This window comes from Equus asinus, chromosome 8 (genome assembly GCF_041296235.1).
Source record: "Equus asinus isolate D_3611 breed Donkey chromosome 8, EquAss-T2T_v2, whole genome shotgun sequence".
Classification (NCBI taxonomy): domain Eukaryota; kingdom Metazoa; phylum Chordata; class Mammalia; order Perissodactyla; family Equidae; genus Equus; species Equus asinus.
In genome coordinates, this window is record NC_091797.1 from 70,988,124 (window position 1) to 71,010,416 (window position 22,293).

The following is a 22,293-nucleotide window of genomic DNA, read 5'->3' on the forward strand; positions in this document are numbered from 1 at the left end:
CCACCGTCGAGTTTAGAATGTCTCCATCACCTCAGCAAGAACCCCGTCCCCTCCAGCTGTTGCCCCCGTCCCCTCGATCCCCACCCGCCCTGGACAACCGCTGGGCTGTTCCTGAAGTTTCCCTATTCTGGACACTTCCTGCATCTTTCGTTTCTGGAGTCTTGAGCTCAGCACCGCTCATCAAGCCCCACCCGTGCCCTGTGTCAGGGTCCCCTTCCTTTTTATATACAGACAGCAGTGCTCTGCGCAGACAGACCCCATCCGTTACCCGCTCATCCCCGGTGGATGGTCATTTTCTCTGACCTCCTCTGTGCACACCCCCTCAGCTCCCACCGTGCTCCTCTCACCTCTGGCCTCTTCGAGCCTCTCTTTCACCAGCTGAGACTCCCCTTCCTGAGAGCTGAATGTGGGCTTTCCTGAAGCCGGGGCCCATCTCCCGTCTTCTCTCTCCCTCCTCCCACCTCAGGTGGACTCTTCATCTGCACACCGACCACTCCAGTCCCTGTCTCCAGCCCATGTCCTCTCTGAGCTCATGTAGTCACCACCTAATCCACGTAAGACATCCAGAGTGAACCCTTGGTCTCTGTCCTCCGTGCACCCAGTGGCCCTCCCAGGGACCCCCACTCAGCAATTGTATCCGCATCTGCTCACCCCAAGGCCAGAAAGCTTTGAGTCATCCTGGACCCCGGACCCTCACTCCTTGTGTCCAAACAATCCCCGTTTCCATCACCCCCTTTTAATTAGAAAATCCAAAATTCGTCTAACAAAAGTTTTATTTGCAAGTTGGACATGACTTTAAAAAATGTTAATTCCTCAATTGAGGATTTGAGAATGTGGGCACTTTTATATTCCTGGAGGAGAGGAAGGTAAAGTGGCGCATCCATTTTTCAGGGCATTTTGGCAGTACATACAAATATACTTCCTAGGGATTTATCTCTAGGAAGAAAGTGTGGATGTGTGCAAAGATATGTTTATAAGAATATATGATGCAACACTGATTTATTAGCCAAAATCTAGAAGCAACATCAATGCCTAACACTAGGAAATTGGTTAAATAAAGTATGCTAACCTGTTCAGTGGAATATTACACATCCCTTAAAAAGGACATGATAGAATATTTCATGAGGTGGAAGGATAGTCCTGCCATGTTGCAAAGTGTAAAAAATAAGCAGATTGCTAAATAGTATATGTAACATGATTCTACCTTTGCTAAATCATATATATCAAAAGACCAGAGGGTTAATTTCTTACTTACTTAGTAATTTGGAAATTTGTAGTTATGGCAGAAGTGACAGGTGTGAACAGAAATATCGGAATTATAACCATGTCATCTGATACGAAGGGCTCTGAGCTTTCGATGTGGTTTCAGAATTAACTTTTTGTTTTAAATCTATGAGCAGGGCAACAGTGGCCTGAATTCTCGGTGTACAGAGGGCTCATTGCACTGAGCCGTCATGCGGGTCTGTAGTTTGCCAGGAAGAGGAGACAGAAGCATCATGGCAGTCTGCACTCTGCAGGGAGGGGCCAGGACCCCTCTCCATACAGGGCATCCACTGAATGAGTCTCCTTTCTCCCCCCAGCTACAACCCCTTTGATGGGCCCAATGAGAACCCGGAAGCTGAGCTGCCCCTCACGGCAGGGAAATACCTCTACGTCTATGGAGACATGGATGAGGACGGCTTCTACGAAGGTCTGTTAGGATGTGGGGCCCATCGGCGCACAGGGGCCAGTCCACCCCAGGCTAATTTGTCCGGGGGCCTGATAGACCGGCCGGGTTCCCAAATCGCTCCTGGCTGCCCCAGTCCTCTCCTCTGACCCTCCCGCTCTCCAGAGTTATCAGTTTCCTCTTTCTGAGATTGAATGGGATTCCCTATTTTTAACTCCAAGTAGACCTCTGCCACTCGGGGGATATTTTATAATGTTAGTCTCGGCAGGGCTTCCTGGGCACACGGGGCTGACGGATCCTCTTGTTCCCAAAAAGTCTCTCTTCCCTCTTCCATCTTCTGCCCCAGCATCCTCGGGTCTCCCAGTAGACGTCTTCTGTGGCAGGGCCAGGGCGCCTTCCAGGTGGCCTCCCCTGGCTCAGCACCATCCCATTGACCTTGAGGTTCCATTGTTCGCTTAGGGTGGCCTGGCCCACATCCTCCCAGGCCCCTTCCCACAGTTTGAAATCAGGAAATGTAAACTCCTCTGCCTGAAATGCCTGACTTTCTGTCACCTTTTTAGCTTGAGGATGAGCATGTGACAGCGCCAGCAGCTTCATAAATCAAGATCCCTGAGCCCCCAAAACTTCTCCATCACCTTGTACACAGTAGGCTCTTGGTTTCTTCCTGGTTCACCTGCGTGGAGGACTATTTCCTGCTAAACTAGCAGGTTTCTGTCTCACGACCTCGTGGACAGAGGCCCTCAGCTCTTGTCCTGGGTGCTCATCGGTGTGAGGTCAGGCTGCCTCCGTTGATGCTCAGGAGCCTGTGGGCGGGATCATTTCCTGTCGGTTCTCGGGAGCACTGTCGTGGATCCTCCACCCCAGAAATTTCACCACGATTGGTGGCAAAAGAGTTTGAACTCTTAACATAAATTCACGTTACTTTCACCGGTTTTCACACCAATGTAGAACTATGGGACCAAGGCGGCTGCCAGAAAACCCTTGCTGGAAATCTCCGGAACATTCACACCAGGCTTCATGCCACGTAAACCTCCCAGAGGCCTGATCACAAGCAGGCTGCCAAGCTCAGGGTCCCATCATCCGTGTGATAGTGGGAAGCTTTGCTTCACTGCCCTGTGCCTCAGTTTCCCCAGCTGTAGTTCCCACCTTGTGGGGTGGCTGTGAGGATAAATGAGGTCATAGGTGTGAAGAGGTCAGAAGAGGGCCTGGTATACAGTAGTTGCTCAATAAATGTTAGTCATCACATCATCATCACCATCATCTCCCCTTGTGTGGAAAGGAGGCTGTATTTATAGGACACCTTCCAGGCAGAGTCAGTCTCAGGACCCTCGCCCTCCGTGGGGTCAGAAGCAGAGTCAGAGGCCTTGTTTATTCTGGTTGAACCCAGGACGGGTTAAATGGCCGCATGCACTCCCCCAGGCCAGTTGCATGTCCTGAGTCGGGGGTCTGTTGAGAGCAGCCCCCAGTGCTCAGCTCTTCCCAGCCTCCGTGGGTCCCTTGGCCTCCATGGAGCCGTTTGCCTGCGGACACTCTGTGATGTGTGGGAGCAGATGTCCCTTCCTGCTGGTGCTGGAAGGTTATCCAAACAGCGTCATCTTTGAAGCTCCTCAAAGTGCTCCTCAGTTTCCCGGGCGTCTGCTTTTGAGCCCCACTAATAAAGCGAATACACAGAAGCTAGGTCATTTCACGAAATATAAAGGGGTCCCCACCATGACCACCTGTAGCCACGAGAGCTAGCCTGATGGCATCTTTTTGCCACTTAACCTACAGGTGGTTCTGGCACCAAATTGATAGTCTTGTCTCACCCCCGGTGGACACGTTGGGAATTTCATTAAGATGGACATAGCTTTGCAATGGGAAAGTCACCTTTAATTCCTATTCGCATGATTGCTCAAACAAAATTAAGAGTGAGATGTCTAGTTTTCTAACCTCCAAAACCCGCCTATTTTACGTGTTTGTTCGTCCTTCCATCAAACCCTAACCGAGCACCTGCCATGTACCATGTGTCCCTCTAGGATGTTCAGTGTGGTGATAAATCTCCCTGCCCCGAGGGGCATTGCCCCAGGTAGAAGGGGCTCATCACCACGCGCAGATAGATGAACACGGAAGTTTCAGATTGCGATAAGCACTGTGGAGAAAACCAGGCAGGCTAATGGGGGGTAGCAGATGGCAAGGTTGGGTTGTGGGTGGTGGGGCTGGGGTCCTGAGGAGGTGATGTGTGAACAGATTCCTGTAAAGAGCCCAGGAATCTCACTGAAGCCCTGTTGCTTTACTGCATGGCTCCATCAGGGAGAGGTGCAGAGTCAGCTGCAGGACTCAGGGCCTGAGGAGATGGTCAGAGGATAACGCTGCCCTTGTACCCAACAGGCGAACTCCTGGATGGGCAGAGGGGTCTGGTACCCTCCAACTTTGTGGATTTTGTCCAGGACAACGAGTCGCGACTGGCAAGTGCACTGGGAAATGAACAGGATCAGAATTTCATCAACCATTCCAGCTTCGGCGTGGAGGGGGAGAGCATCCTTGACCTCCACTCCCCCACTCAGACAGATACCGGCATAACCGACAACGGCGCGGGGACGCTGGACATGAACATTGACGACATTGGAGAAGACATCGTGCCTTACCCTAGAAAAATCACCCTTATCAAACAACTTGCCAAAAGTGTCATTGTGGGCTGGGAGCCCCCGGCAGTGCCCCCGGGATGGGGGACGGTGAGCAGCTACAACGTGCTGGTGGACAAGGAGACGCGCCTGAGCCTCACGCTGGGCGGCAGAACTAAGGCCCTCATCGAGAAGCTCAACATGGCGGCCTGCACCTACCGCATCTCCGTGCAGTGCATGACCAGCAGGGGCAGCTCGGACGAGCTGCAGTGCACGCTGCTGGTGGGCAAGGATGTGGTGGTGGCCCCTTCCCACCTGCGGGTGGACAACATCACGCAGATCTCCGCCCAGCTCTCCTGGCTGCCCACCAACAGCAACTACAGCCATGTGATCTTCCTCAACGAGGAGGAGTTTGACATCGTCAAGGCTGCGCGGTACAAGTACCAGTTCTTTAATCTCAGACCCAACATGGCCTACAAGGTGAAGGTTCTGGCCAAACCCCACCAGATGCCGTGGCAGCTGCCCCTGGAGCAGCGGGAGAAGCAGGAGGCCTTCGTGGAGTTCTCCACGTTGCCTGCAGGTGAGCCCGTCCTTCCATGGGGTCCCCCCAAGGGGGACGAGGCCGGATGTCACCCTGTACAACGGGAGGGGCCGGGGCAGGGAGCAGAGGGGAACACTGCATGCAACCACCATTTTCCTGGAAAATGCCTTAAATCACCCAGGAAGCACGGAATATGAGCGTGTGTGCGTATGTGTGTGTGTGCGTGTGTGTGTGAGACAGAAGGAATACTTGGGATTTGTTTAGGGGCCATGTTGTTGAAAATGTTTCTTTTCATGCTTGCATTTGCAAGAGGCTCAGTCCTACAAAGACAGGAGGAAATTGAGACCATCCTAGGGGACAGGCGTTCCTCTTCCTTGCAGCATCCTCTCCCGGCACGTGCTCGTTGAGTGCCCACACTCCTCTCAGAATTGCTCTTTCTCTCTCTCACATGTGGGTGAACTTGAGGAGAAGACAGGGAGTCCCACTGTTGGCGCGATTCTGGGGGTTCGCGAGCCGCCGGCTCCTTCCCGGCACTCTCAGCTGTAACAGGAGGAGCAGTGGGCTCCCCTCCCCTTCCCACGCACACTCCCGGGACACTGTGAAGACGTGGGACAAGGGGGACGAGGCTGCTGGGTCTGCTGGTTTTCTGATTAATCAGGATCCCAGTGCTAAGGGGCAACTACTACCTGGACGCCCAGAGATTTCTGTTGTGCTAATTTTTACTGGATGCACACACAAGGTAGCCCTTCCAAGCAGGTCAGCTGTGCCCAGGACAGGAGTCTGGACACCTGGGGAAGAGCAGCCTTCTTTGAGCGAAGAAGATTGTTTTGCAAAAATATTTGAAGGCGTCGTTCATTAGGTCTAGGCCCTGTCTCAGTCCTGTGACGGTCACATAGTTCCCTGGAGACACCTGTCTTGATGCTCTCCTTGTTGGATTTCTCTTCCGAGATTAATGAACCCAGCCCTGCGCAACCTCATTTCCCAACAGTTTCACGAACAATTCAGTCATCCTCCAGGATATTTTTACCAACTGCACAAACTCTGATCTAATGCAAGATTGGCTTTTCAATTCATGGTGGATTCACTTTTTCTTTCATTGAGCTCTCCAGTATTTGTGAAATCCATAGTCAATTAGAGTCTCATATACAAGGCAGCAAGGTCAGGGGCAGGTGGGACAGACACTGCTTTAGGGAGAGGAGCGCATCCGGGTAGGAAGTAATTTACAAAGGTCAATTCATCCACGTTCTGTGATGACCTTTGGTTTCCTGCCTGGCTTCCAGGACATCAGTCAGGAAAACCAGGATAGTGAGGACCCCTCTGTCCACTGATGCCTCCCCTGAAATCTTGCCATCGGTGCTGAGGTGAAGAAACGAGAAGCACCAATCTCAGGGACTCCCGGGGACTCAGATGAGGATGAGGAGCACATCCAGTGGGATGGGGGGAAGGCTTCCTGGAGGAGCTCATATTGAGATGGAGGGGAATGGGACCCTGGAGAAGATGCCAAGCACAGGGAGTGTTCCCGTAGGTTAGCTCCCGACCACTGGGTATCCTAGTCCACTCAGGCTGATAAAACTGCCATAAACTGGGGGTTTCAGCAACAGACATTGATTTCTCACAGTTCTGGAAGCTGGAAGTCCACGATCAAGGCGTCAGCAGACTTGGCGTCTGGTGAGGACCACTTCTTGGTTCCTAGATGGCGCCTTCTCTCTGTGTCCTCACGTGGCAGGAGGGCTGAGGGAGCCCCCTGGGCTCTCATCCCATAGCAGGCTATTTCCATTGCCTGTCCAGAAGGAGGAGTGTCTGGACCGCGGATAGTGAAATGAGTGGCAGGAATGGGGAGAGCTTTCCCGGGGGGAGAGGTGAGGCTGCCTCCTGAACCCAGCTCAGTCTGAACTCCGGCGTCGGGGTTCTAAATGCCCCTATGCGACAGACTCCAGCACACTTCCCCACCGGTCAGCCGTCTCTGGGCCGGGGCGGAGAGATGGGCTGCAGCTGGCAGAGCAGCAGCTCCTCAAGTCTTCTGTCACCCACACACCCTGCCCTCTGCTGCGACTTCACTTCATGCAGGGGGTGCCGTGAAAAGTCCCAGACCCATTTCAGGGCTTGACCTTTGCCCTTAAGAGTAATGAGGCGATGTGTCATGTTTAATGGAACTGTCTGGTCGGGATTTAACTTCTGAGCTGAGTTGCAAAGAGGTTTTAAAGACCTTTATTTATCACAGCACGTCATCGAGAGTGGGGTCGTATGTGCCTTGGCCCATGGGCTGCAGGCACGTGCCGCACGAATTCTGCTTCCCACGCTTAGCAGCTGAGTGACTTCCCTTAATTTCCTCCTGTGCACAGTGGGGATGTGCTGAGATCACAGGAGTGTGAGGATTGGTGAGATGAAGTATGAGAGTGAGAAGAAGGCGCAGCATGTGGACATCCTCAGGGAACAGCCCCTGCTCTCCTCCCTGGAAATCTGGAGCTGGGGGGCTTCAGCTGGGCCCTGGAGCGTGTGGAGCCTTCCCTCAAAGTTACAAATCCATTCCTTCCCATCCTTCCAAGCGGGCGGATGTGGGGAGTTTTGCACAGACCTAGAGGAAAGGGTCAGTGCAGGATGAGCAATCCTGCTGTCCCCAGGAGCCGCCCAGAATGACTGGTGACATGAGCCCTGCCTCCTTGTTGCTCAAATCAACTACTCAAGACTTCATCTCGCAACATCCAACAAGCACAGTTCCAACCGGCTTCAGCACAAAAGGAAGTGTGTCAGCGGGTGCAGCTGGAAAGTCTGTGTGCAGAGCTGGACTCTCGGGTTCACACGGCTTCATTAGAACCCCGTCTCTCTCCATCTTTCAGTTTTGTCCTTCTCCCACCAGCTGGCAAGATGGGTGCTCAGTGGTCCAGGCTTACGTTCAATGAAGGCTCAAGTCCAGGCTCAAGTCCAATGAAGAGAGAGAGAGAAGGATGGAGGGAAGGCAGGAGGGAGGAAGAGGGGAGCAGAAGAGGAGGGGAGAGGCAGAGGGAGGGATCCCTCTCCTCTGCCCAACACTGCGATCTCCTTGGCCCGTCCAGAACTGATCATGGGGCTGAGCAGCCAGTCCCGAATCACCGGCTGGCCTGGCAACAGGGTCCAGGTAGCTTTGTCCAGTCACATAGGCTGAGAGCCAGGCAGCAGGCGTTTCTGGAAGGGAGAATGAATGCCCCCAGAGGTTAAGGCCACAGTGCAGCGCGCATCCTGGGAGCTGCTGCTTTCCCGAGCTCTCTCTGCCTCTTTCACACTTCCTAATCTCTCCTCCTGGCCCTGGCAACTTTAACGAATGACGTCATTTCCAAGTGAGACCCTCCAGGTGTAGTATAGTAACAGCTCACCTGCCAGGGGCCATGCTCTGAAACTTCTCTGCCTTCTGTCCCCTTCAGGTCCTCCGGCTCCCCCACAAGATGTCACTGTCCAAGCTGGGGCCAGCTCAGCCACCGTGCAGGTCTCCTGGAGGCCGCCCACTCTGACGACCACCGGGCTGTCCAATGGAGCCAATGTTACAGGCTATGGCGTGTATGCAAAGGGACACAGGGTGAGTTTTGTTGGGGGGGTGCAACCAGGACTGGCCCGATATCTGCTCAGTGTGGGGTTGACCATGGGAAGCGTCTTTCCTCCCTCCTCCACCCCAAGATCCACCAGCACTTATTAAACACCACCCACACCGCCACCCCAAGGCCCGGCCACAGAGCACTGAGAACCCCATCCATTTTTGTCCCCCTCCTTTCCAGAATTCTCACTGCCTCCCTTCCACTCTGATTATCTGCCCTGCTTTGGACCTTTTCTTTTCTCGTCCCCTCAGTATTAAAAACCCACTTGTCTTGAGTCCCACAATATGAGGGCCCCCTCAAAACGTGAATGGCCTTTGAATTCCAATGAACTGATTCTTGGCAAGATGGTATTAAGGCTCAAAGGGGAGCACTCCTGGCCAACACTGTAGGGTCTGCCCATCAGCAAATGACCGGGCCTTGACTCTGAGAAGCAAGCCTGTCATGATGGGGGGAAACCCATCACATCAGCCCCATGCCTGTCTGGCACATGAAATAGACACAGCTGCCTGTGGGGAAGGCTTGAGAAGCTTCTGTCTGTCCTCCATCCTTCCCATCCCGTTTGTCCCAAGGAGGAGGGAGTGAGGTATTTGATGGACAGATGTGAGTGGCTGAGCTCTCTCCCACTTGCTCTGTGAGAGCTGCCTGCTGCACGCTGCATGACTCCCCTCTGCTCCCCACTCCTGCAGGCTGCATGACTCCCCTCTGCTCCCTTCCTCCTGCAGGTTGCATGACTCCCCTCTGTTCTCCCCCCTCCTGTAGACTGCAAGACTCCCCTCTGCTCCCCTCCTCCTGCAGGCTGCGTGACTCCCCTCTGCTCCCCCCTCCTGCAGGCTACATGACTCTCCTCTGCTCCCCCCTCCTGCAGGCTGCATGACTCCCCTCTGCTCCCCTGCTCCTGCAGGCTGCATGACTCCCCTCTGTTCTCCCCCCTCCTGTAGACTGCAAGACTCCCCTCTGCTCCCCTCCTCCTGCAGGCTGCATGACTCCCCTCTGCTCCCCCCTCCTGCAGGCTACATGACTCCCCTCTGCTCCCCCCTCCTGCAGGCTGCATGACTCCCCTCTGCTCCCCCCTCCTGCAGGCTGCATGACTCCCCTCTGCTCCCCTCCTGCAGGCTGCATGACTCCCCTCTGCTCCCCCCTCCTGCAGGCTCCATGACTCCCCTCTGCTCCCCTGCTCCTGCAGGCTGCATGACTCCCCTCTGTTCTCCCCTCCTCCTGCAGGCTGCATGACTCCCCTCTGTTCTCCCCTCCTCCTGCAGGCTGCATGACTCCTCTCTGCTCCACCCTCCTGCAGGCTGCATGACTCCCCCTGCTCTACCCTCCTGCAGGCTGCATGACTCCCCTCTGTTCTCCCCTCCTCCTGCAGGCTGCTTGACTCCTCTCTGCTCCACCCTCCTGCAGGCTGCATGACTCCCCTCTGCTCCCCTTCTCCTGCAGGCTGCATGACTCCCCTCTGCTCCCCCCTCCTGCAGGCTGCATGACTCCTCTCTGCTCCACCCTCCTGCAGGCTGCATGACTCCCCTCTGCTCCCCCCTCCTGCAGGCTGCATGACTCCTCTCTGTCCTCCCCTCCTCCTGCAGGCTGCATGACTCCCCTCTGCTCCCCGCTCCTGCAGGCTGCATGACTCCCCTCTGCTCCCCTCCTCCTGCAGGCTGCATGACTCCCCTCTGCTCCCCTCCTCCTGCAGGCTGCTTGACTCCTCTCTGCTCCACCCTCCTGCAGGCTGCATGACTCCCCTCTGCTCCCCTTCTCCTGCAGGCTGCATGACTCCCCTCTGTTGTCCCCTCTCCTGCAGGCTGCATGACTCCCCTCTGCTCCCCTTCTCCTGCAGGCTGCATGACTCCCCTCTGTTCTCCCCTCTCCTGCAGGCTGCATGACTCCCCTCTGCTCCCTTCTCTGTGGGGAAGTCCTCCTGTGGCAGGTCCTGCTCGTGCAGAAGAGGCCTCAGTCCTGTCTTCTCACTGCAGTAGGAAGCCCAGTTTGGCCTCGCCTAGCCCCTTCCTTCCACTCAGCTTTGGCAGTAGTAAACCTCCTGTTGTGATCCCTCTCTGGCCCCTGCCTCTCTTGGTTCTGAACAGGGAAGAAAAGGGGCGTGCTTAATGGCCCTCCCAGCCTCCAATGGCTGGGCAGATCCTGGGGCCTGCAGGCCTCCCCTGCCTGGCCCTCTCTGAAACTTACCTGATTTCCAGGCTGCACCACGTGGCTTGGGTCGGATGTAGTTTGGGCCCCAGTCCCTGACTATGAGAGGCAGTCTGAGGGCTGGCCTCTCCCATTTCACGGGCACATGGAGAGCAACTGCCTGTGATACCCGGGGCCAGTTGTGAGCTGCCTTTCTCTGTGCGCAGGTGGCTGAGGTCATCTCCCCGACGGCGGACAGCACAGCCGTGGAGCTCGTGCGGCTGCGGAGCCTGGAAGCCAAGGGTGTGACTGTGAGGACCCTCTCTGCACAGGGCGAGTCCATAGACTCTGCTGTTGCTGCCATTCCCGCCGACCTCCTGGTGCCTCCAACCCCTCACCCCAGAACTGCTCCCACACCGAAGCCATTAGCAAGTGCCGGAGCCCCTGATACCAAAGATGAACACCTGGGTCCCCATGTCAAGGTGGACGAGGCCTGGGAGCAGAGTCGGGTGCCTGCCCCTGCCCACGGGCATATGCTGGAGCCGCCTGGCCTCCAGGGCCCGGGTCCCGGAAGGCGGTCGCCCTCGCCCAGCCGGATCCTCCCGCAGCCACAGGGCACCCCGGTTTCCACCTCTGTCGCCAAGGCCATGGCCCGGGAAGCCGCGCAGAGAGTGGCCGAGAGCAGCAGGGTAAGATTGAAGAGGTTTTCCTCATTGGTTCTGCCGCTCCTGGAATGTGTTCCATCCCTGCAGCCCAGCTGGGATGGAACGTTCCAGCAGCACCGTGAGTCTGCAGAGAAGCGCTCGGAACGCTCGGGATCTGCCTTGACTTAGAAGGGAGGATGTCACGTGTGTCCTTCAGTGTCCCCTTGGGCTACGTTCAGCCCTGATCCTGATGGAATCAGAATGCTGGATTTTTTGCAAATATGGACCCAGATAACCAGACCAAATGCCTGTCTACCAGCCTGGCTTAGAAAATGGGTGTGAGCAACCCACCAGCCAGACTTTGGTCTGTGTCAGGGGATCTGAGAGAGTCATCTTGGGAACCCATCTTCCTAAACAAGGCACAACTCCTGCCTCCGCTCGCTCTGGAGTTGTGTGTGTGTGTGTATACATGTACATGCACACACATAGACAGACATATTTACACACGCATATATACCTACATAATACACATATAGACGACACACATATGGTTGCATGCCTATTACTAGAAACAGTTGGGGCCATGGGGAGAAGGAGTGTTTAGATCACGGTGGGGCCATGTTCCTGACGGTGTGGCAATGAGACAAGAGATTTTAAGAAACACCTATGAAGTGATGCCTAGCAAAGCGGGTGAGCTGAGCTGGACGGGGAGCCCCTCGCTGCCTGGGACAAACCCCCCATCTCTTCCTCATGTGCGTCCATCTACCAGGGTGCCCAGCGTGTCTGCTGCGAGCCCGAGGTCAGGGCACTGGGAGAGAGACAGCAGTCCTCTCAGCACTGCCCGCCGGTAGGGTCTCACCAGGATGTGACCCCTGGCAGCGCAGTCTCTGAGATCCAGGTGGAAACGCCTGTGCCACCAGTGGGAGACACTGACTTCCCTGGCATCCCCAGGGTTGGGGGCTGGGTCAGGGGACTTCATGAGGGGCACAGTCCCCCAGAGGTCAGAGCTAAGTGGCACAGGCCACGTCCAGGACCCGGGAGGGATGCAAGCTACAGCAACAGTGCTTCAGCACTTTCGAAAAACTGGGAGTCCAGGCTTTTATGTGATGTCTCCCAGTTTGTTCAAATTGGCCACGAATTCTTAAAAAAAAAAAATTAAACACTAATTTGTGATCTCTGACTGAAGAGAATGCTTCAGAACATTCACATTTATTTCTGGCCCAGTGCTTCTCTGCTCTGATTTCCTGCAGAGCAGAAGCCCGGGCCCTGAACATCAGCGCTGGGGGCTTCGGGCGAAGCTCCAGGGGCAGGAAGGGGCTGGCAGGTGAGTGCTGCCCACTGTGCCCCTTCTGATGGCAGCCACACATCCTGCAGCCCTAAGACCCCCAGACAGGGCCCCCAGAGCTGGCTGCAGCAGAGACTGGGCCCAGGAAAGCTGGCCCACCTTCTGGAAGGTGTGGAGAAAAAGCACACATCTGAGATTCATTTTTCAAGAAAAGGATTTAGAGCCAGGCAAAGGTGGCAAATGGAGGGAGACGAGAAGTTCATTGGTGTCTGCGAGTGCCTAGCAATAGTTCTGGGGGCCGCCTGGTGGCCTAGTGGTTAAGTTCACGGCTCTGCTTCCGCGGCCTGGGTGTCACTAGTTCGGATCCTGGGTGCAGACCTAGCGCTGCTCCTCAAGCCATGTGGCATCCCACGTACAAAACAGAGGGAGATTGGCATAGCTGTTAGCTCAGCAACAATCTTCCTCACCAAAACAAACAAAAAAAGAAACAGTTGTGGTAAGCGTGGGAGGGGACAGGAAGGTACAGCTGTGTCACACCCGCATCAGAAAAGCCACCCTTGAGCCAGCGTGTTGGGTCACTTGACCCTGTGTTCCACGTAATGGTTCCCAGAGGGCTGTGGGGTCGAGCAAAGAAGGGGCAGAACCCAGAAGACGTGGAGCCTGGAGGCCTCCTTCCTTGCAGCTGCCCGGCTCCCCTGCTCCGCAGCCTCTGCTTACCCACTTCTCCTCTTTCTCCCTCCAAGTTAGAGAAACGGAGCATCTTCCTGGAGAGGAGCAGCGGGCAATACACCAACTCTGACGAGGAGGATGGCTACGACTCCCCGGACGTCAAGAGGAGGGGCGCCTCCGTGGACGACTTCCTGAAGGGCTCCGAGCTGGGCAAGCCGGTGAGAGCAGGAGGAGAGTACCTGCTGGCCCCCTGTGTCCCATCCGTCAGAGCCTAGCTGATGCCTCTGCGTAGGCCTTTGGAGACCCAAACACCCTGGCCCATGAGAAAGAGGAGGAGGGGCCAGGCCCAGGTACCCTAATTGCGGTAGAGTTGGAAAGTGTAGGCTTAACCAGGCCTGTGCGTTGGTGACATCATGTGGGGACAATTTCAAACATCTAAGGTGAGGCTTCCACCCTGCCTGGCTGCCCTGTGCTGGTATCTGGTCATGAAGGCGATTTGGGGATCAGGTAAATCCACAGATGACCACCTGGTGTCAATTTAGCAGAACCTACCATTTGTGTGCTCACTTTTGTTAATCAGGCAAATGTTTTTGGACACCTGCTCTGTGCTAGGCATCATGGGAAATTCAGAAATCAAACGGTCAGCATCCTACCTGCAGAGAAACACAGTGTCAGTGCTTCCCCTCTGCACCAGGCTTCTAATTAACAAATCCCTCCAGTGTGGGTTTGGTCGCCATTTTCTGGTTACGTGTATGCTAACAGAAATGTCCTTGAATGGTGTCAAGAATGGTGGACAGCAGGAGGGCAGGGTCTGGAGAGTCCTGAGATCTTGGGATGTCAGAGCTTGAGGACATATCAGACGCTGGGTCATCCAGCCCCCTCGAGACACACTCCCTCAGCAGGGCAGTGTCACAGCCTCCATAAGAAGGAATCTCACAGACCTGGAGTCACATCCTGACGCTGCTGCTGCCTGCTGTAGCGCGGTAGGCAAGTTACCCAGCCTCTCTAGTCATCAGAGTCTTTATCTGTAAGATTAAAACAACTCTGTTTTCATTAATTTTAACATAAGAAAAGGAATGCCCAACTAATAATGAGTAAGATAACAAAGACATTTAATTACCCCACATCACAGGAAGGCTCAAGTGGGAGGTTGCAAGGTTGATAAAGCTGCTCAATTGTGTCCAGGCTCTGGGTTCTGAACCTTCCATTCATTTGGCCTTTCATTGGCCTTTCATGGTTACAAAGTGGCTGCCATTGCTCCAATAATCACACCCTCATATGACAGCACCCCAAGGAGGAAAGAAGGAGTGGATAGAAAAGGGAGGGGACTTTATCCTCAGGCACTTTCCTCTTAACTTGGGAGAAAAATCTTTTCCAGAAGCTCCATCAGACTTCCCACTACACCTCACCAGGCAGACTAGGGTCACGTGCCTACCACCGAGAGAGGAATAGGATTCCCATGAATGGCTTATCAATGATATCTCTGGCAAAAACCAGAGACCTCCTTCCATCCCATGAGTTTATCCCTAACTCATCACTGGGTTTGAATCAATGAGACTGTGTTCTCGTCAGGGAGACCTTTCCCATAAGCCTTAGGAAGACCTCATTAAAACCAGTCTGATCTTTGTTTATTCGTTTAAGACCAATTCACTTTTATACTTCTTCTTGGTGCCTGATTGAAAGAACTAGGGCCAGAGCAGCTCAAACGCTGACACAGCAGCCCCTCAGGCTGAGAACACTCCGTCCCCTCTCGCGATGCGGCTCAGGCAGAGCCTGCTGCCTGGAGCGGTCCTGCTGTGTCCTCCTCAGCTGCAGTGAACTTAATGTGATGGGAAGTGCTTATGCGTCTTTATCTAGGGTAGTCATCGAAACCAGGGTGTTTTTAATAAATATGTCATGGGATGCTATTAAATACATTTGTCACGTCGCCCACCAGGAAAATAAACAGGATCCAACAAAAATAGAACGTCTTTATGGATGTTTTCACTCATAAATCTGAGCTCCTCAGGGTGTGCAGTTTGAGTTGCTGCAACTTTATTTATTTTGTTTTGAATACTCGAGATATTGGGTGACGGAGTGCTTTCCTTGTGCACGAGGACATGGCTGCTGAGTTGACATGGCACCGTCACTGCAGCGCCCCATCAGGGCTGTCTCCATTTCAGTGTGCGTGGCTCCAAGTGTACTCACTTTGGGGGGTTGTCATGTTTCTGTGACAGTAACAGATCAGCTGGTATCCACATTATGGTTTGAGATCCCCAGCCTCTAAATTCTATAATATTTACTCTTAAGGAGGCTTTTCTATTGAACATTTTACACTGTCCCCAGCCTCTTCTCTGGGTCTCTCCACAATGGCACAGTCTTAATCTGGTGTCAGTAACCAAGCTGGGCACAGAGTGGACACAGCCTGCACACGGTTTCTGCTTCCTGCCCAGACCAGCGTATACATTACTGTGCCCTGAGCCCTCCTGCCACCTGAGTGTGCAACCTATAGCTTGAACCTTTGTTCAGCCACTAAGCTGGAGAGGCTGGTGGTACCCAGAAAAGTGGCGTTTACCCATGTATCTTATAAGTGGTGCTCTGTCCCACGCAGAGCCCAGGGTCTCTGTGTCTCTTCCCATCTGGCCTTGGCATTGAGAGACTCAGTCTGGTCCTCTCTCTGCTATCCCCACTGTCTGCGTGCTTGGTGAGTATGTGGACATCTAGGCCCATTTCCTTACTTCTAAAGTGGGAGCACAAACAGACACCCAGCCTGGTCTTGGAGCTCATGAGGTAGTGAGAAAGGGAAGGGGCAGCGAGGAGACCCTCGGGGCCTCTGATATCTGGAAGAGCTCCACCGCCGAGAGACGCCCTCCATCTGTGTCCCCTTTGCCTGCCCCCAGCCGCACTGTTGCCATGGAGATGAGTACCACACGGAGAGCAGCCGCGGGTCTGACCTCTCAGACATCATGGAGGAGGACGAGGAGGAACTCTACTCTGAGATGCAGCTGGAAGACGGGGGCAGGCGGCGGCCCAGTGGCACATCCCACAATGCCCTCAAGGTCAGTGGCTGAGGGGTACCGCTTCCTCCACAACGACCAGGAGTGGCCCCATCCCTGTCCATTTGCTGGGGCTGTGGAGGCCGGCTCCAGAGGGGTCTGGCCCTGCCATGGGAAGCCCATGGATTTGGAGTGGCTTCTTTCTTACTGTTGAATTTGCGTTCAGGAATTCCCTGAACCTCCTCCTCTTTGCCAAAACGTCTGGGTGAAGGAGTTTGGGACAATGCATTTGACACCCCCCAGAGGGCACCCAGCTCTGTATGAGGACTTTATTGGGAGAGAACAGAACAGGGGAGCTTTCCTCCCATCCCCATAGCCTCAAGGGCTCCTCCATAGAGAGGCAGCAGCTGGGAGTGTAGGAATCAGCCTCTGAGTCAGAACCAGAGTTTGGGGACGTGGGGGTCCAGCTAGGGGAATGGAACAAAGACTTCCTAAGAGGAAAGAACTGAGGTGGGCCCTGCCCAAGGGTGGAAGGGAGAGCAAGAGGTGGGGCAGGCATGGGGAGGTCAGAGGAGGGCTGGGCATGGAGGGATGGCATCCTGGGGGACAGGGGTCCACACACAAACCCCTCTGGACACTTCCCACCAGAGACCCTGGCATCCTCTGCTCCCACCTCTGGTGTGGCCATCAGTGGAGGGTTTGATGGGAGGTCACCTTAATGGATGCTGAGCTTAAGCCACTGTCGAGCTCAGGAAGGGGTTTGCCCTGGGTGTGCGTCCCTCTGTCCTTGCCTTGGGGGGCTGTCCTGCCGCTGCTGCTGCTGACTGTGCCAGCTCAGGCATTTATTCATTCCACTGAGCCCGTGAGCTGAGTGCCTCTGTGCACCAGGCCCTGTGCCAGGCTGGGGGCCACAAGGATGGACATGGCCCCAACCCTCCAGCTGTTCCCAACCTGCAGGGGAGACAGACAAAGTGCTAGGCAGCTGGTAGGACCTTTGTGGGTTTTTCAAATGAAAAAGGCCTTAGAGAAGAACATTCCACTGGGGGATGAAGCCCCAACCACTGAATTTCTCTAGAAACACAGAGTCACACATTTTGAATGGTGGACAGAAGGTACCATCCAGATCTGGCTGCCAACCTAGCACCTACTGCACAGAGAGACTGACTGATGTTTTCCCAGACGGCCCTGAACTGAGAACATGCCAGACGCTGTGCAAATCCTGCGTGGTTTCAGCTCCTGCTGCTCCTACGGCTCCTCCCCCAAACCCCTGCCACCTCCCAAAGTGACTCCGAGCAGGATTCACGGGGAGCCCCAAGTTGCCCGGTGGGTGGTCCGTGTGACCTCCCCCACAACTTCCCACACCTTGCCCAGAACCGAGAGTTCCCTGCACGTGCTCTCGGTTGGGCCAGGAGGAATGCAGAGTGCATTCCTGTTCGCTACTGCCCGCCAGCCTCCTCCTGTGCATGGAGGAAGCTCCTGGATGGCACTTCCTACAAACTCTCCAGCAAAGAACAAAGGGCACCTTCTCTCCTAGGGTGGAGGCCCAGAGAACAAGCAAGTTCGTTACAGACCAGATAGCAACTCCCACACCCATAGGCACAGCCTGCCCCCTTGGGAATAGCCACGTCCCACACATCGAGATGAGATCACGGCTAGTGGGAAGAGGGCCCCACGGCAGCCACATGCTCACTTTGCTTTGCCCACAGCATTCCTACGTTTTTAAAAAATCAGGTGGCTTTACAGGCTAATCTGTACTTCTGGTTTCTCTGTGGAAATTCTGAGATGTGGTGTGGGGATGTGGCTGCTCTGGGCCCACCTTCCCACGTGGCAACAATTAGGTGCAGCTGAGCCAGTTTCCTGACTAATGGGCTCAGTTCCCTCAGGCAGGTCCCGGCCTAGCCCTGGAGAGCTCCTGGGTGAGCCCCTGTGCTCCTGGCCTTCGCTGTCCTCCTTCACCCCAATACTCCTTAGAACAGATGCCCTTGGTATCATGTCAGCAGATGAGAGATGGGTCAGCTGGCAGCGTGCATGCACATTCACCCTCTCACCTGCTGTCAGTGAGTTCCGAGCACATGCAGACATGGTGTTACGGGACCAAAGTGAGTCGTCTCCTTGGTGAGTTGATCAAACTGCACAAGTAGTTGTCACACAAAGCAGAAATTTTATTTGCAGCATGCAGCAAACAAAATGGAGACCATGGGGATGACTTCACAAAGCTATGGTTCCCTGAGCTCGGGGAGCAAGTGCCTTTGATTTGGGGTAGTGGATGAATATGCAAGAAAGAAGTGTTGTCATTCCACGTAGAGGTGGGCATGGGCTGGCAGATGTGCAGTTCAGATACACACCTCCACGTATATCTCATGTTGTTAATAAGACTTCAGCTTCTCCTTGGGTGGTGGTTTTACTTTTAGAACGAGGTAAAGGTTACTTTTGTACACTTTTCCATTCTTCTGCACAGGCGTCATTCCTGCAGTGTGGTTTGGGCTGGTCTGAGCCAGTTCAAGCTGGTGGGTAGCTATTTATCATCTTGAAAAACAACTTTGAGGAACTATTAAATGCTGACGGAACTTTTTAAGTAACTCTGGACAGTTAGCTGGTGACAATGGCATTAGGTAAACCTGCCAGGGTCCACGTGCTAGTGAAGCCCGCAGGCCGTGGGGGCAGACAAGGCAGTAAATCGTGACGTCCCCAGGAGGCCCGTCCCTGCTGAGCATCCCCGGGAGGCTGTCAGGGGAGAGGCAGGGTATGGCTTGTCTGAAGAGTCCATGACATCCTCCCAGAGGAGAGACACTTGTGTGGGGGGTCGTTCAGTGGGAGTGCATGTCTTTAGGGAGAGCACAAGCTGGGGGGTATTCCTGGCAGAGAATAGTTCGTGCAAGGCCATGAAGACGCACAGCCTACGTTCCACGAACATATATTAGGCACCTCCTGGGTGTGCCAGCTCTGGGCCAGGCCCTGGAGCCCAAGAGAGTGGCGACATGGCTCTCCCCTCAGGCCCTGAACTCCAGGATCCAGGAGAGACAGACAGACCCCCAGGCCTTTGCAGACACTGATGAGCACGACCGTATAGCAGGTGCCGTTCCGGGAGTTAGGATGCAGTGCTGAATGACAAGGTCCCTGGTTCACCTGATGTTTTGGCCAGGGAGAAAGGTGACACGTGAGCAAGATGGGAAGGAAGGATTTCAGAGGGTGCTGTGTGCCAGAAAGAAGATGACATGTCCAGTGGTGGGGACACTTACGGGTTGGGGGCACTGTTTGTGAGCTGTCTCCAGTCACACCCGGCATCTGACGGCAGCCGCCCTCTGAGTTTCTGAGGGCACAGGCAGAGGGCATGGGGTGCAAACTCTTGCTGCTCCGGGTGCACTGCCTGCAGAGCCAGGCACCTCGGCCACGTGACGCCTCCTGCCTCCATCCTCCCCGGGCCTGCACCTAGTTGCCTCTTCTTTCTTTGGTGTAGTCTCCTGGCCCGGCCCTGAGGACGGACATCCAGCCGCTCTCTGTGTGTGCTCTGCCTCCCACCTGCTCCGGCACCATCCATTTAACCCATTCTGTTCTCATTTCAGAGCCCGGCCAGAGCATGCCCTTGCCCCCCACAAGAAAGCATGCTTTCTGTTTCTCATCGCCCCTAAGACTAATTCTGTCTGTATTTTCTTTCCTTCCCTTGGCCCCCTTCATGTCTGACCATACACTGTTGCCCGGCACCTGTTCTAACACCTGCCCCCTCAGGAGTGCTATCAAAATAGGACCACTGAAGGAGCTTTCTTGGAACAGCCTGAGTTTCCCCAACAGACCCACCACAGTAAGAAACTTTTCAGTATCCCTGAAGTAGCAGAGGAGGATGGAGAGCTCTGTGAGTTCTTGCACAAACAGGGCTTAGGGTACTCCTCCAGGGCCAGGACTGTGCTGGCCAGAGAGCCCAGGCCTGCCAGGCCCTGCAGGGACGATGAGGCCCCGCAGGGTTCCTGGTTCCCTGTGAAACCCAGGGGCCCAGAGGCTGGCCCCCAGACCGCGGACTTTGTTCTGGAAAACAGAGGCTGTCGGTTCAGCCGCTTTGCCACCAGGAGCCCAGACAGTGGGCTGGACTGTGGGAGCGAAGAAGAAGAGCTGCGGCTTAGTTTCAGAAATCCTGCTAAGTGCAGCCCGGGCCCTGGGCAGTGTCCCTGCAGGAGGAGCCCGAGGCCCCTGCTGGCCCGGCGGCGGACGCTGACCCGGCAGAGCAGCATCGAGGAGGACTTTGGGGAGCAGGTGGAGGCCATCAGGAGCGATGACGCCCACCCGAGCCCAGAGAGACCCACCCCCAGGAAGTATGGCTGGGACGAGCCCGCGGGGCACGAAGACTTCCAGGATGTCTGGCAAAAAAGCATAAATGTGCCTGACACTCGGGCAGCCGCCCAGCACGCACAGCCAGCTGCCCGGGCTGCAGAGGGGCCTCTGGTGTGTGAAGTAAAGTCCCTCCTCACGTCCGCTTGCCAAACCAATCTGTTCTCATTCTTCCACCTATTCATTTCGGTGTCCATCCCTGGGGATCTCTCTGCTGGCTCTCTTTAGTTTTCCATGCATTTTTGATTTATTGAATCTCATTGCTTCCCAATCTTTTGATCATGCTGAAGATTTCTTTACTTTGCTTTAGAATAATGATTCCCCTCCCCCAGAATCAATAATGAGTATGGCTGCTTTAATTAAAGGACAACTGAATCTAAGTTTTAATTAAGGGTTAGCTGAACTACAATTAGCCAGAAGTTTGGCAACACATATTCTCTCAAAATGAACCCTAGGGACTTACCTGTGACTCCCGACCTCATTGAAGGTTTTCTTCTTGTGGTTTTGGTTTTCTTGTGGTTTTTTAGCCTTCATTCATAACTGAAAAAAAAAAAAAAAAAACGGAGAACACTTACTGGAGAGATCCATTTTTGCATATTTCCAAAGTATTTTTTTCTGTTTCTTCCCTGTGTCCAGTTTTCAGAATGAATTTTCTGTCACCAGCTCCAGACACAACCCCCTGCCTTGTCTTCCAGGCTGTGAGTTGGTTTTCAAGAGTAGGGATCCATGCAAGGCTTCATTCATCTCTATATTGTATCCTCTTGCAGAACATTTGCTCTCGTCATGCTGAGCTTTTCAATGCAAACAGGTGAGATGTCACGTGGGCCAGGCCTTGGGTCTGAGCCGATGCGGTCTGACACACGTCCGCAAGAGGCTGGTGCTCCACGCCCTCCGGATGCCGGGCCCCGGCAGCCCCAGCCTGTGCCCACCTGTGACAAGCTAATTCCTGGAACTCCCTAAGCATTGCTCATTCCCTGTGTCCCTGAGAGCTTCCTGACTCAAATCACTAACCAGGCAGTGGAGGTTTTGCCTTGATTTTCTGATACGACTCTTACTTCAGCGCAAATTAGAGGTAAGCTGACCCATCAAGGAGAACCATTCCAGTGAGCCCTGAAATGGGACTGGCGTCTTCGGGTTAGGGCCAAGACACTGCCATGAGTTTCAAAGTTGATAACGCACAGAAAATTCTGTCTCTGAGCTTTCGGTAACCTCACAGACAACTTATCCAAGGGGGACATCTGGAAACGCAGGGTTTTGCCCACTGTTGGGATCTCTGGAGGAGGGCAGGCCATACTGAGACTAGGTAGGGTCATACGTGGTCAGAGGTGTTGAAGGTGTGAGGAATTGTACCTAGGCCACTCTCACTCTGGTTCAAGATATTCGGCTTCAGCAGCAGTAGCAGCAACAAAAAGATGTCCCCCAATGAACTCTGTCTCACCCCACCCTCCGTGTGTGGAAAAGCAACTCTGCCATGGAAGACAGGGGCCGGGGGCCAGCGGCTTTCTTCTCTTCCAGGTTATTCAGCTAACCTTTCAGTTAAAAGCTACGTTTAGTTGCCTTTAGAGCTTCTGCTTCTAAGTTGAATTGATTGGGCTAGCCTAGTCCTGTCCTTCCCAAGGCTGGCAAGACTCATGACTGTCGTTTTGTCTTCAGATTTTAGGAAACCCGGTGTTGGCAGGACGCGCTGCTGAGAGGGCGGATCACGGGGGCCGGAGGTTTTCCCACGGCGGTGCTGGCCCCCAGAGGTCCCGGCCAGTGATGGTCCCGTCCATCGGTTAGTGGGCCTACTTGACGCCTTTCTCTTTCTTTCAACCGCAGAGCAAACAGCTGCTTAGTCCTCGATCTAAACATTTAAAAAAATTATTAGGAGTAACATTTTTAAGTAAATACAGAAAACTCTTGATTATTT

The 22,293-nt window shown here is 54.3% G+C and overlaps 1 protein-coding gene across 12 annotated transcripts in view; it reads left to right on the plus strand.

The window, feature by feature from the left end:
* The window catches only part of RIMBP2 (RIMS binding protein 2), a 246,515-nt gene that overhangs the window by 202,726 nt on the left and 21,496 nt on the right, over nt 1–22,293 (plus strand). For 7 of the 12 annotated variants that reach the window (XM_070515837.1, XM_070515836.1, XM_070515835.1 and 4 more), the window contains 8 exons: nt 1,581–1,690; nt 4,034–4,846; nt 8,206–8,357; nt 10,719–11,180; nt 13,164–13,307; nt 15,969–16,127; nt 19,791–20,498; nt 22,038–22,158. In XM_070515837.1, the coding sequence (XP_070371938.1) occupies nt 1,581–1,690; nt 4,034–4,846; nt 8,206–8,357; nt 10,719–11,180; nt 13,164–13,307; nt 15,969–16,127; nt 19,791–20,498; nt 22,038–22,158 (2,669 nt within the window). The remainder of the gene's footprint in view (nt 1–1,580; nt 1,691–4,033; nt 4,847–8,205; nt 8,358–10,718; nt 11,181–13,163; nt 13,308–15,968; nt 16,128–19,790; nt 20,499–22,037; nt 22,159–22,293) is intronic. The other 5 variants (XM_070515842.1, XM_070515841.1, XM_070515840.1 and 2 more) reach the window with 1 other exon arrangement.